General features: G+C 40.2%; 2 protein-coding genes across 2 annotated transcripts in view; one reads left to right on the forward strand and one right to left on the reverse strand.

The window, feature by feature from the left end:
• il11ra (interleukin 11 receptor subunit alpha) overlaps positions 1–15,150 on the forward strand; it is a 146,245-nt gene that overhangs the window by 59,315 nt on the left and 71,780 nt on the right. The gene's annotated exons all lie outside the window — the stretch shown is intronic.
• On the reverse strand, positions 7,125–12,213 carry tmem267 (transmembrane protein 267). The gene is made up of 3 exons (XM_079582642.1): positions 12,138–12,213; positions 9,115–9,570; positions 7,125–7,543 (listed from the first exon to the last, which is right to left on the reverse strand). Exons 2-3 carry the CDS (start codon positions 9,514–9,516, stop codon positions 7,208–7,210), a joined length of 738 nt encoding a protein of 245 aa, XP_079438768.1. The 5' UTR covers positions 9,517–9,570; positions 12,138–12,213; the 3' UTR covers positions 7,125–7,207.

Below are 15,150 nucleotides of genomic sequence, written 5' to 3' on the forward strand. Positions count from 1 at the left end.
TTCCACTCCTGATCCAAAGCTGTGTGGCGATTCCGTGATCGATTGCGCTGATTCGACGAGGTGCGTTTGACGACTCCTTTGTTCTCTCAAGCTATAGCTCACATATTATTGCATGAATCCAGTTGAAGCTTATTTGTATATTATTGTATATTATCCCATGTATATCAACGTACTTCTCGTCTGTTTATGTTAAATGGTGTTTATATGTCGGGTGGGGGGGGGGGTTTCTCGGGGGATGCTTCACGGAGATGGGTTTTCTCGCTTTTTGTCTTTGTTTTGTCCAAAAAAAAAAAAAAAAAGTCTGTTTATTGAACACGCTTCAGTTTGCACAGATCGAGAGCTCTGTATCGAAAATACGTGACATTTTGTGTGAAATTTAAGTGTCAGGTTTTGATAAACGCTACTCACTGCCTACAATTGGAAAGAAATATTCACCTAATTGGACTAGAACAAGACTTTTATTCAGTGAAAGTGACTTTATTGTGAATTCTACCACATGTAAAGAATCAAACTCTCAAATGTTTAGCACAAAATAAGAGAGAGATCTCCTTTGTGTCCTTGTTCGATTTCACCGAGACTACCTGGAGACTCGCCTTCTTCTCTCCAGGAGACGTCTCCTTGACCAGCGGGAACTCGACTCTCCAGCTCGTCTCCAGGCCGGTGAGATAGACCCCTTAAAGTTCCTATAATGTCACTTTTTTTTCATACTCAGCCCTCGAGATTACACTACAATCAAACAACTTAACACAGTATTCACTCTTTGTTCTCGAAAATGTCATCCACGATTTCCATTGTACTCTCAGAGTGATTCACATCTGTCGAATTGTACATTGTGTGCCCTCTCCAGTGATATGAAGCTCTGTTACTGTACTTCAACACTATGGACATCGTGTTTGCGGATTTGCTTTCTTTCACTTTGCTTTGTGTCGCACTGTGTCTGTCCGTCAACCTTGAACACATTTATGACAAGGTGGCAACATTTCACAAAAGGCCAGAGTACAAGTGTGCCTCCGTATAGAAGATTGATATACTTGTCTTTCCTCACTGGTCCTTGACTGAAAATCTCTCATCCGTGGGAATGGGCTCTTTTGATTCAAGCAGGAGAATTTGTCACTCTTGGTAAATCGACTTGACTTTGTGGAAGTTGACTGACTGAATCCAGTCTGGCTAAATGTTGCCACCTTCACGTCTTCTCTCTTTCACTCTGTGTTGGGTTTCTCTCAGATGTACATTTTACTTCATGTGTACGACTGATATCAACCATAAGCTGTTCTAGTATGTTGTTCTTTGTGTTCGTCTGTGAAATAAAGACTATTTTATCACAAAATGTGTTCAGGTGCTTTGTACAACTGTGTGACATGATTCATCTTACACATTTTTAAACATTCCCTTTTACAAACAATTTAGACCAGGGGCGTGCTGAACTAATGTCGGCCAGGGAGCTTTATGATCTACTCCCAAAGTTTTAGCTCACCTCATAGGGTGTTAGATTTGATAACTAAAGGCTAAAAATAGTGCTCAAGACAGAGCGAAATAGTGCTCAAGACAAGAACCAGGAAATACGACCATATTAGTCCTGTGCTCCAGTCTCTGCACTGGCTTCCTGTCACTCAGAGAATAGACTTTAAAACAGCTCTGCTTGTCTACAAGTCTTTTCATGGTTTAGCACCAAAGTCCATCTCTGACATGTTACAGCCGTATGAACCATCTTGGGCCCTGAGAACTTCAGGGAGGGGCCTCCTGGTGGTTCCCAGAGTCAATAATAAACACGGTGAGGCTGCGTTTCAGTTTCATGCAGCTAAAATCTGGAATAGTCTTCATGAGGATGTGAGACAAGCCTCAACTCCCGTGCATATGACTGAATGTATTTTATCTGCACTCCTGCCTTTTACTGTAATTGATTAATTTTATGTTGATGTCCAGAGGAGAAGGAGCGACAAAAACAGAGGTTAGGTAACTTTGTGTGAATGAGCAAGAAAAATAGTGCTCAAGACAGAGCGAATCAAAACAAGACTTAAAAATGGTGCTCAAGACAGAGCGAATCTAAACAAGACTTAAAAATGCATATAACTGAAAGTATTTTATCTACACTCTTGCCTCTTACTGTAATTGATTAATTCTATGTTGATGTTTTTATTGATTGTATTTGTTTTCTTATATTTATGCAACTGTGAAGCACTTTGAATTGCCTTGTGTATGAATTGTGCTCTACAAATAAACTTGCCTTGCCTTGCCTGTAGGATTGGTTCCAACACTTCCTCTTTTCACATGGGCAGCTGCACACATAATCTGGGCCTGACACATCTCCACAGTCAGCTTTGAGTTATGCAAATATATAAATATATATTCTCTATATATAGTCACTATCGCCTCTCTTTCTTTTTGCCTCACCAGCCTGTTTTCTGTCCACTTATTTACTCATGCAGACTCTTCTGTGTTGTCACCGCTAAGCTGCACCAACTTACCCCCCCTGCTCTGAGTCAGTTCAGCGTCCAGTGGCATCTCCCTCCTCTCGTCATCGCAGTGAACACCAAGTGCAATGCGAAAGCTCTTTCTGACTTCATCACCTCCGTCATTATTTGATAGACCTACATGACAAAAAAGTTTGTGTAACTTTATTTACAGTATGTTTAAAACAGAAGCTCCAGCTGGACAACTGCATGAGTATTATGAATTGATTTTTTCCCCCCCTGACGGCCCAAAAGTATTGTGGCCCACCAAGAAACGTCCCAACTATCCCGATTACTCAGCATCCCACTGCTTAGGGCTGATTCCTGATTCACTTATTCAGTTTGAGCAGTCATTTTGTTGAGTCTATATAAAAATACTTCCCACATCAAAGTCAAAGATACCAGACGTACCCTTAAAGTAAGAATGGTCAAAGCTCTGGAAGTTCCTTGCTCTCATGGACTTCCCATTAAAACCTTTTTCACCCCTGTTTAAGTCATTATTGAAAACAGTCTTGTCTTTCTGACCTTCACGAGTTTGTCAACATCGTCCTATTTTTTTTCCATTCACAATTTTTTGCAAATTGTTGCAGTGTCCGCTTTGGTTGGTTACAGACATTGGCGTTCGTTCATGTTGCGGCTGAGGAGAAAACCCCAGTTATAATTGCTCATAATAAATGTGATTGTTTTGCCGCTCGGCGTTGACTTGATTTATGCGGGTTCTTTGAAGAGCCCAACTGATTCAGCGGTGACTCAGCCCAGCGTCTTCCTTCCTGGATATTCAGGATATTCCCACTTAGCTCTCACAGCGAGCCCATGAGGAGATGTTAGCGAGACTCAAAGAGGTGCAATGTTTTCACACTTTAACTACTCCTCAGTAAGGGTTGAATGAATGAATGAATGAATGAATGAATGAATGAATGAATGAATGAATGAATGAATGAATGAATGAATGAATGGAATGTTACATCCTGTTCGTGGTAAAAAAAACTAAAAAAAAACTTGTGTTGCCTTAATCTCCATATGAAGAGACACAAGCGCACATTCACAAGTGAACAAGCCACTCTTCTTTTGAAAGCTAAGGACGTCTAGAATTCTGAATTCAGCACAAACCAGCACAAACACTTACACTGTGTGGACTTGATTGGGGAAGTTCATTTCCAAACCAGATGGAGCCATGATCTCGCAACTGTAATTGTGGGGCTCATTCTGCATCCTTTGGATTGTCAAACTATGAACTAAAATATAAAAAAGAAAACAATTTCACGTGACATAAAACGTTTTAGAAATTGTGAATAAGTCTGCAGTGGAAATGTTAGTAAAATGAAAAGGTTTGCACATGTTCATTATTGTGACACAAGTAGGTCAGGTACCGGTAATTGTCATTCATTTGATTTTATATGCCTCTCTCACTAAATGCTTAGGTCTGTTGCTGACTTGTATCATATGGCACAAAATGTTGCCTAAAGTTCAAACCAACCTTTATTATTTATTAAAACGTTTAATAAAATGTCTTAAAGGGGGGGTATTATGCAAAATCGACTTGTTCAAGCTTTACATCATGTTATTAAGTCATTCCCTCATTAAAAACATGCCTGAAGTGTTGCCTTGGCACATTCACGTATTTTTGAGTAATCTGTAAAAACTCTGATGGCAGCCATTTTAGGGATAGGTTTGCCTGAGTCCTCCTAGGAACGCCCCCACCTCCTGGAGACGCCTCCGACCTTTCGTCACCAGCCGAGTAATCAACCACTGCTCCTCAGCAGAACCCCCTCCCCACTGATGCCACAGACAGCGTGTGGAGGGGGCGTGACTGAAAGGGTCAGAGGTTCTTAAAGAGACAGAGGCCTATTTCAAGACATTCACTACAGCCATTTTGAGAGAGCAATTTTATACAAGGCAGTTATTCTAATTTACTGCATTTACAGACAAACAGAAGGTTTGGTCATCATTGTAGTGTGCAATAGACTGGTGCTATGTGATTGAAAAAAGCATAATACCCCCTCTTTAAATAATGTTGATTTTAGACTACAGTTTGATCATAATTTGGAAGCTTCCCTAGGTCGCCTATGCCCAGAGCCTGAGTACTGGCAAATACGTCGAACACACTGCAGTGTCCATAAGTATTCTACATTTTCAACTCTACATTGGTTTATTATGGAATGTGCCAGGAATCTCAACCCAAAGCTTATATCAAATAATTGAATGCAAACCCGTCCATAGCTTTGTTGCACATGTTTCTAAACAGTTCTTGTTCATTATATTCATATAATTCATGTTCAAGTACAAAGCAGCAAAACATCATGCTTTTGTAAACTACGATTTCCTAACCGTTTGAAAAAATATCAGCAATAAGTTTTTGATGATTAGATATTACATGTTTATTGAAAAGTTCACTGACACCATACATGTGCAACCACTGCCATGTACGTACGCAAAATCATAAGGCAAAAATGAAATGTGCAAAATGCAAAATTAAAAAAAGAAGACAAACATCAAATTGTAAAAAATTAAATTAGGATCTGCATGTTCCTATGAAACATTTCAATGCACACATTTCTAAACAGATGAATAAAAGTACAAAATGTTTTAAATTAGCAGCAAAATATTATACAATGTATACAAAATACAGTTGGGAATGCCCCTCCGCTGTAAAACGAGCTGGAATTGACAATGTATGAGTGTAATAATACAAGCTGCCTCGTCATCTAATACATCTAAAGTAAAAGAATGGATCACGTTCCACAGCTCAATGAGGACATCTAGTGGACAACAAACAAGCAAGTAACAAACTCTGCATGATCCTGTCTTTCTGCAAATCAGTACATTCAAATGAGTGTAGAAAGTTCAAAACAAAACTGCATTCAATGTATGTTAGGTTTAATAAACTAAGGATGGCAGTGGTGCATTGTTGTAGGATTGGTTTGTCAGTCCGAGTCCAACTTAAGTACATTATACACAATGGAAATTACTCAGTACCCATAAAATAATTCTATCAATCATTAAAAAAAAAACAATTCTTGTGAAAGCAGCGTGAAATTACAATAAAACCTTCATCGTGAAAGCTACAATGTGCACCAAACTATATCTATATCATCCGTCAGTGATTCCCAACTTCACAGGGCGTCCCCAGAGCATTTTGTTTGTATTTTATATTGATCATTGTTCCATAATATCTTTAATAACCATTGGAATTAGTACACATGACTATAATCTTCCTTAAACCAAGCAGCTTGTCAGATTAGAGAGTGTTGTGGTTTGTCAAGTGTCATGGTGGGAACGGAAAAGGTTAGGAACCACTGATTTAAAATCTACACAATACTAAAACACACCTCTATTATTACACACGACTACACTCCAGTGAAGCCCATCCCTGCCACAGTCCCCTCCTCATCCTCAGCGTTGATGAAATAGGCCAATCCAGATTCTCCCATAGTGCCTGTCATTAATATTATTCAACAACACCCTTAAATGGAGACAATCCCAAAGTCTGACCTGGTTTGTTTGCACTAAAGGGAAAAAGAAAGTAAGAATAAATACAGTACAGCATTTTGAAGAAGTCGGCGATTCTCTTACACAGTTATTTACCGAGTGTTTCTCTCAAGTGCAAAAAGGAATGACTCATTTGCACATTTTTAACTCACGCAGCACTCGCAACAAATTCAAATGATGATTCAGGTGACCACAAATACTATTCTCCAAGGCTGTTGTGGAAAACATTTTTGCGAAGTCATAGCTGTTCCTATTTGGACGAGATTCGAGACCTGGACAATATTTTACAAAAATATTTTTTCGAATCTTTTAACTTAGTGATGACCTAACTTCACTAACACCACAATGACATTCAAGAACAGTCCACCAGCACAAGTTTGTTTCTTCACTTTACAGAAATGTGAAATATTTCGTTTTGTCAGCGATGTTGCGCGTATTGCAAGTTGATTTGTGATATTCCAGACTTTGATTTGTTGGACTCGGCGAGCTTCAGTGTGGGAGCCGTGGCTCAGTCCAACAGTGATTGCCTCCAGCACGAGGCCCACTCATCTGTTCATTACCGCGTTACCAAGCAACAAGCTCCGTGTCAAAGATGGCTTTATATGAACTGGTGAACAAATCTGAAATCCTGTGACACTGCTGTGAAAGTGCGGAACTGCTGATTAACACAGAGGGGAACACAGTGAAAGCAGCTGTGGCGTTTGAAGCTTTGGTTGGCGATTCCTTGAGTGATGCTGCAGCCTCGACACTGCAGACTGTCGGGCTAGTGTTCAGAGTCACAACAAATTCACATTATTAGAAACAGCGTTGTGGTTTAACAGAGTCTGTGATCATTCTCCAGGTGTCGGCCTGTCACAAAAACATCGTTTCAATGTGCTGTTTGTCGCTTGAGAAAATTCTGCAAAAATCAAAAATAGGCTATTGGAAAGACCATATAGCAATTTAGCAAGAATACAATAAATCATAGTTAATGATTCCAGACCTGTACTACTGCCCATGTGGTTGTACTTCAGTCGTCACACTGCTGGTTAACAAAAAGTTCCCACCAGTGCAGACAGCAGTACAGCAATACAGTACACAGCCTAAGTTACTTTATTTTTTGCCAAATTTTTTATCTTTATCTTTATACAAACAAGGACATTTTTTTTTCTTTAAATTAAAATCGAGTTGTTGTGACAGGCCACGAGTGAAGACTTTTCCTGTTCTGTCACAGATAACACTCCCGTAGAGTTGTCATATTGTCAGTTTAAAAGCGCCAACAGGTGGGGTCACACATCAATGGCCACTCCGTGTTTGGTGGAGATGACATCACGAGTTCCTGTCAGGTACATGAGTACGGAGCACAGATGAGGAAGCGTCGCTGTAGTGCTTACATAAAGCCAGTACGGGACAGGGGCGGTGTTTCCGAATGGGCACACCCACAGCCCGTGGCGGACAGCGTCCCGAACGTGGTGCGTCGCCATGGAGATAAAGAGCATCCAGGGCAGGGAGCACCAGGCGTCTTTGAGCCGGCCGACCCACATGAGGAAGCGCAGAGACAGGCACAGCACCGGGATGAGGGAGGAGCAGTGGAGAGGAGGGCGCTGGGGCAGGGAGACAGCCGCCTGGGAAATTAGAAAATACATTATTTATATACTACGACACCAAAAAGAAGTCTCTAATATTTTGCTGGACCAGCTCAGCACTTTTTTGGGGTCCCAGATTGATTTGCAATTACCACTCCGCATACCAAAGGGAGATTGTTTATGTAAAGCGTGAACAGCAATGGCCCAAGAACAGAGTCTTGTGGGACACCCATGTCATTAGCCTTAGATGTTACTTTTGACTCTTATGCACTGGACACGGTCACTGAGATATGACTCCACCCACTGTAGTGCGCTCTGTGAGACAGATTGTAAGGGTCCAAATCACGGCGCCTACGACGCTGCCCTTGTCCAGCTTTACCTCCAACCTTCTGATCATGAGACGACCTGCTCTACCCCCTGCGCCACTGTCTCGCCACTGTGAGTGAGTGAGTGGTATCAATAAAGTGCTCTTCACCAATAAGACAAAGCTACAGGTCTTTGGGGCACAACATATCATCAGTATGTATATTTGGCATTGGGACCCTGATTATGCAACTCCCTCAAAGTAAGGAATACCATTTTAAAGCAAGACGTTTTTGCCCAAGTCTGGCAACAAATTATTTTGTATTTTGGTAAGATTAAGAATAGTCCTCAGAATGTAACAGAATTGCAATAATTAATACAAGACAAGATGAAAGCTTAAAAAAAAAGTCAAGCTCCTACAACTTTCTCCTTGCTTCAGACGTACAGTATTTCTCTCATGATCTTGACCACAGCGGGGGCCAGAATTCGAACCAGCACTTTGAATTATCAATAATAGTCTTGGCTAAATAGGGTTTAATCTTATTTAATCTTTTTTTTATTGCCATTTTACTGCACAAATACTATATTTTTAATGCTACAAATGCAAATTTAAATTCTTATTATTTGCAAACATTCCAACAAACTCAGGAATGAGGGGAATTGTTGATTGTATAAGACATTTAGTTACAAAGGGAAAAGTTTGAGAACAAAAAAAACAAAACTGCAGCAGAATGTGTTTAGGCCATATTGTTTCAGAAACTTATGCAGTAAGTCAATCTACGTTATTATTTTCCAAGAAAGCAGTACTACGTTATGGAAAGGATTTACCTTAATAAATCCTTTCCGTAGTCCTCTGGGGGTAATACAAGTTTTAATGGGATGACTGGGGGGGTCTTTCATCTCGCCCTGGTGTCTCAGGCCAGAAAACCTTGCAGCTTTCCTGCCTACTGGTTGGAGGCCCCAATACAAACTAATGGAATCATGAAGAAGAAGCTAACAGGCTAACGGGCAAAGCTAACTTAAACAGTATTTACAGCCAAGTTTGAGTGAAAAAAATGATCTCCATTGTGTAATTGGATGTACAATATCCCTCTCTCCCCTTGTCTTTTCTGTCAGCGTAGTATTTACTCTCACGGACAATTAATGAGTAAAAAAACATGCTATGTGGCACCTGCAGTGGCGCTTATGGCCTCTAGGGGCATGAGTTAAGTAGTACTGCTTTAATGCCAGTTTGAATTCAGATAAATGTTTTTTAATGACATTTAAAGCTTTCATTTTGGCATAATTAATCATCTAATTGAACATACCTTGAGCGATAGCGACCCAGCCATGTAGAAGTGATCCAGGTCGATGAGTGAGGCCAGCAGCCCGGCCAGCAGCACCTCGTATAGGTCACTCTTCTTCCTCAGCCCGATCACCACAGCCCACGACCACAGCCCCACCAGCCCGTGAGTGGCGTTGTCCAAGGCCGCTCGGAGCCACAGGTGCTGCTGGATCACCGAAAGCTGGAGGGTGTGGTCGGCCACCACACAGAAGACCCCCAGACCGGCTGAGGCGAGCAGGGAGGCGGAGCTGAAGGTCTGCAGCAGCGCCTGGGCTTTCTCAGTCTCCACGGCCAGGCTGAGGGGCACAGGGGCACCCTCCGCTCGCGCACCCAGCAGAGGCGACGCCGACGGGGAGGAGTCCAGCTTGGAGTAGAAGCCCTGCATCTTCAACAGACTGATGAGCTGGAGGTGATGTAATGTCAGCAAGATTCTGGTACACTGGAGAAATCGAAAAATTAATGTGGTACTTAAAGGGACTACAATGAAATCATTATTGCCATTGTTGACTATGTAAATTTACATCAAAATCCTGAATAAATATGGTATATTTTTGGGTAACTGAATGAAACTGGATTTTAATTTGCCTGAACTTCACGATGACAAACCTTGGTCATACGATTCTCACTTTGAACCATCACAAGTGCAGGCTCATGATTAGATGAAAGGTTGCACAGTTCCTTTGCAGGAGAAGCTTTATTAATTTATGGGTAATTATTTCTAATTCTATTCCTGGTGGTTGAAATCCTGTCAGAGAAGACAAGCATAGCATGGCAACTGTAACCAGGGAGGTGGGATGAGGATGATGTTCAGTTCTTGAAGCTATACCGCCTTTGCTCTGCCCGATCCCGTCAGATCTTGGGAGATAAGCAGGGAAGGGCCTGGTTGGTACTAGGATGGGAGACTGTTTGGGAACACCAAGATCCTGGGTGAATGTAGTGAGTGAGTGAGTGGTTGGTGGTGGTCAGAAGAGCCGATGGCACAGACTGGTTGCCTCGCTTCCGTCAGTCTGCCTCAGGGTACCTTGTGGCTACAATAGTAGCTTACCACCATCAAGTATGGAGAAAAAGAATAATGACGACAGTGTAATGCTTTTAGAAACCTGGTAATACAGGCTTGAAAAGCGCAATAAAAGTGTAAACCATTATTATTATTATTGAAAGCAGTTTTCGAGGGTAATCAGCAAACACTGTTTGGGACTGACTCCCAGGTCAGCTGCAATCAAAGTGTCAAATAATGTGCACATAGATGAAAATTCAGCCCTGTTTCAATGATTATTGTATACGAGTGATCGCTGTTATTGTTTACTTCCGCAATTTTCGCCGGATGTTTTGGTGAATGGTCGGCAACAGCTGATGCATACAGGCCTCTAACTCGGTTTTGTAAAATGATAGATCTGTTACAGTGCAAGAGAAGAAATGCACTGTTTATGGACATTTTTTTGCTGATTATAGGATTTTAATAAAATGTTTATCAAATAAGAACATGTAAAATGCCTACCACGGCCAACAGATGTGACGACATCGCGATCGCTCGTATTGCTGAATCTCTGGTGTTTACTGAATGTCAAATTTCATGGGGTATGGAGTAGGGCTGAAAAATTTCATATCTCGATATTTAAGCCAGATATCTCGATATCGATACGATATGATATAACTATGGGTTTACTTTGCTGAAAACCAAGCATTTTTCAGAATAATAAAAACATCATAATTCAAAAGAGTGCAGTTTTATTGAGGAAAATCTATATCTTTTATATCTTGCTTTTTTATATTAATATTTTGAATGTTCATATCTTGATATCGATCGGGATAACGATATATCTTTCAGCCCTAATATGGAGTATTACGGAAAAAGTGCATGGCAACAACAACAGAAAAGTGATCATGTTCAGCTGGTATTAAATATTGCACCACGAAACAGATATCATTTAACTGTGCCATTGTGAGATGGTACAGAATTGTCTGGGGTACATACATATACATATTACCCCAGACAATTCCACTACATTTCCAATAGTTCATCATTGTAAAACTGTCAATAGTGTTTTATTTATTTTGTATCCCTAATGCTCACATATTACACTGAACTACCAAGGTCTGACCCGACATCTAGGCACAACTTTAGAAATAGGGAAGCATGAAATAGCATTTTTGGGGAGAATCTTTAACATCCAACATTTGCTCAATTGGCCATTGTTGCCCCGTTAAGGAAATATGGCCCAAGTGAATAAAGATACTATGTTAATACTGGAAATCAGTATTACAACACGTGCCCGGTCATGACACCACATTATATTTGGGGCTTTAAGTCCTTTCAGCAGACAATATTTAAGTATTAATAATATCACCACTTTTTGGATGCTTGCTATCATGGGACAATGATTAAACCTATTTGACTTGTGAGGAATAATATTATTTAATGCTGTGTGAATATTTGTTTCTCTTCATTCGGGGTCATCTTAGACCCGAGTCTGCGCGCGCACCACCCATGTCTAAAGCAAAACAGAGACATTTAGGACAAATTCTAGGACACTTAGTCTAAATTTAGTTCTTGTATTTCTTACTTTAGTAAATGAACCATCATCCTTTATGTAAGGTACGTTCTGACCATTATTACCCGCGTATATTATTCCATTAGTTTAAACGTATTTACCCAGCGTGTGGGCAGATGTGAAGAACTGCTACCATCCAAACAGTTAGCATTAGCGCTAGTTATGTGGATTTGCTCGATCCCATAAACAAGATGTCACATTAGCTTTGTACTAAAATCATGCTATAATGCTAGCGGTGACAGTGACAGTGGAGCCGGAGGAGGAGGAGGAGGAGGAGGAGGAGGAGGCGTGTGTAGGCGGACTGCACCTGCCACAACAAACGCGACCAGCAAGCGGTAACAAAGTGACTATTGCGTCGAGACAAACGGAGGTACGTGTAGGTGGTGTTTAGGGAGTAGCGAGCAAGGCGATGAATGGATTTTTGTCGACAGACTCGATAAGCAGAGAGACTTACCCCATCGCTGCACAGTGATCAGACGGTGATGTGTCTAACAACAGCTGAGCGCTTCTTCTGCAGGGTTAGTGACGAGACCGATGCTCTGGGGTGAGATACTGCCCCCGTGAGTCCAGAGTGTGAAACTACACACTTACAAATCTAATCCAGACGTCACTCCTTTGTCCTTCTTCTTCTTCTTCTTCTTCTTCTTCTTCTTCTTCTTCTTCTTCTTCTTCTTCTTCTTCTTCTTCTTCTTCTTCTTCTTCTTCTTCTTCTTCTTCTTCTTCTTCTTCTTCTTCTTCTTCTTCTTTTTTACCCAATACTATAATTGAAATACAAGCATTTATTTTATGACAGATATTTCTATCATTGAAAAAAAAAAAAACGGATAAATGTACAAACAAACATGTGTCTTTGCTGTGGGCGTCAGCTGTCCTAAGACATGACTGAGATTTAAACTGGTTAGTTTCTCATTCAGAACCATTCTTTGATTACCCACTGCAGTAATAGCATTTTCTGTTTGTGTTGAGCTGGTCATTAGAAGCATGTTTTGTACCGATGGCAACAGTGTAGGCCTAGTCCAAACACATTCCCCCAATTTTCAGGTTTTCAGGGTAAAGGATCCGGGAAATATTTAGGAGGATCCGGCAAAGACTTGATATGATATAATTGTGTTTAATGAGAGTGTGTTCCGACATAATTCCGCCAAAATTGTTCCCGAAAATACTTATTTACAAAGTAAGCAGGTGTCCCCAGCAGTGTTAATTATGACAACATATTTTATTTTAGTTTTAGTCTTAGTCTTTTGACTAAAATGTAATTTTAGTTTTAGTCGACGAAAATTGCATGTCAATTTAGTCGACTAAATTTAAGACTAATTTAGTCGGCTTTGTATTTATAGTATTCATTATAATCATATTTAATCAACTTCATGGAGCTGCTTCCACATGAAAAGCACAAACCTGTTCATTTGGCAGTGAATTTAAATGATATGAGGCTCTTTCAGACGCTCAATAGATGATTTTAGTCTCTCCATTTCATTTTTATTTAGTCTTATTTTAGTCGACTAAAATATCTGGACATTTTAGTCATAGTTTTAGTCTCATGAGAAACTTTTATTTTAATTTTAGTCCAATTTTAGTCATCAAAAATATCACTTTGACTAAAATCAAGACTAAATATTTTAGTCGACGAAATTAACACTGGTCCTCAGATGATTGCAAGAGGAAATAAAAAGAAAAATGCTACTGTTTATTGTATTTTTGAGTGTAGACAGAATATCATTTGTTGAATTCATTCAAATATTCCAAATAAACTATTTTAATACACATTAACTTCATTGATTTTAATAATAATAGTAATAATAATAAAAAATACTAATAATAATAATAATACATTTTGTTTGTATTGCACTTTACACATGAAAACACATCTCAAAGTGCAACAGATAAAAAACACAAAACATATCAGCAGTAAAAACACCCAAAAACATGAAGAGAATGCCATACAAAATAAGTGGGTCTTGTGGGCGATTTCACAGGAAGTATTGAAACTCTAAATTTACATAAGGTCTGAATCCATAAGATCAATTTAAACACATTTAAACAGCTAAGTTTAAAATATTAAAGTATCAAAAAGGTCTCGCCAGCGTTTTCGTTGATCCCAAGGTCCGAGGAGAAACCACCAGAATTCAGGAGCTTTAGTCAAAGAAGATTTATTCCCTATAACAATTACAATTTCTAAACACAGATTTATCTGAATGCTAAAGTCCCGAACAATATACACGGGGCTCGAACGGGGCCGTCCCAGGAAACGGCACTGTTTAACTAAGCGCTCCTGTATTTATATCATAAAAATGTGACGTTCACAAAGAGATAGAAGATGAGTGGAGCTCGGGCCAAGGTCAGCAGGTCTTTCTTGTTGCCTTATATGGAGTTATTATTCACAACTCCGGCGAGGGCTCCGAACGTCTCCACAGGTTTGAGCAAAAGAATGCAAGAGCAAGAAATGGGGTATTGTTACGGCAGTGTGCGTGTGAAAAGATTGGTTTCAACTGAAACTTAAAGCACATAGATTAAACTAATCAAAAACATTCAACAGCATTATAAAATATAACATTAGCTACAAATCATCAATTTCCCACAGTCTTTAGTTTACTTTTAAAAACCTCAATAGACTGTGGCGCCCTCTGATAGTTGGGGAGGACATTCCACAATCGGGGCGCCGCTGCATGGAACGCCCAATCTCTCATAGTGCGGAGTTTTGTCTTGGGGACCTGTAGTTGGTGGCGGAGCTGTCGGGTTGGTTTGTGGCTGTTGATGAGTTCTTAAAGGTCCACTGGTGCACTGCTGTAGACACACTGACAGATCAGGAGGCAGATCTCATACTCAATCCTGAACCTAACAGGAAGCCAATGAAGATTATGCAGGATGAGTGCGATGTGTTCAGATTCACGCACCCTCATCAGGACCCTGGCAGCGCAGTTCTGAATGTAGGCTCCTGCCCTAAAGTAGCACAAGATGCAAAAACTTCATACAATGGGGGTCCTGAGTTGTTTGCAGGGGCGGACTGGGACTGAAAAACAGCCCTGGACTCTGACCAGCCTGGCCCAAATTAGCGTAAATGTGCACTTACCACCCGCCTTAACGGAGCGCATTTTCTCCAGTTTGGCTTTACCCAAATCTAAAAACTTCTCGACTGGAGAGCAACAATGTAATGCCCCATTTGAAAGCTAAGACCTACAAGAGTGATTGAAACTTTTTGTCAAGTCGCCACAATTTTTAACCTCTTTTTTTTTTCATTACTTTTTTGTGGCTTTTTGTTGTGTTTTTGTCACATTTTTTCTATCATTTTTTGTTATGTTTTTGTGGCCTTTTTGTTGCTTTGTTGTCGTGTTTTCGTTGACTTTTCATCACATTTTTTGTCACTTTTTGTGTTGCTTTCCCGTCACATTTTTGTTTTCTTTTCATCCTCTTTTTGTCGCTAATTTGATGCTTCTCTATTTAGCTTTTAGATTTGGGTAAAGCTCGGT

The sequence above is a fragment of the Gobius niger genome, assembly GCF_951799975.1.
Source record: "Gobius niger genome assembly, chromosome: 2".
Taxonomy (NCBI): domain Eukaryota; kingdom Metazoa; phylum Chordata; class Actinopteri; order Gobiiformes; family Gobiidae; genus Gobius; species Gobius niger.

Excerpts from the sequence above, each read along its gene's own strand:
- tmem267 (XM_079582642.1), bottom strand. The coding sequence starts at position 9,516 with ATGCAGGGCTTCTACTCCAAGCTGGACTCCTCCCCGTCGGCGTCGCCT. Across the intron at positions 7,544-9,114 it reads CTGGGTCGCTATCGCTCAAG|GCGGCTGTCTCCCTGCCCCA; the intron begins GTATGTTCAATT and ends CTAATTTCCCAG.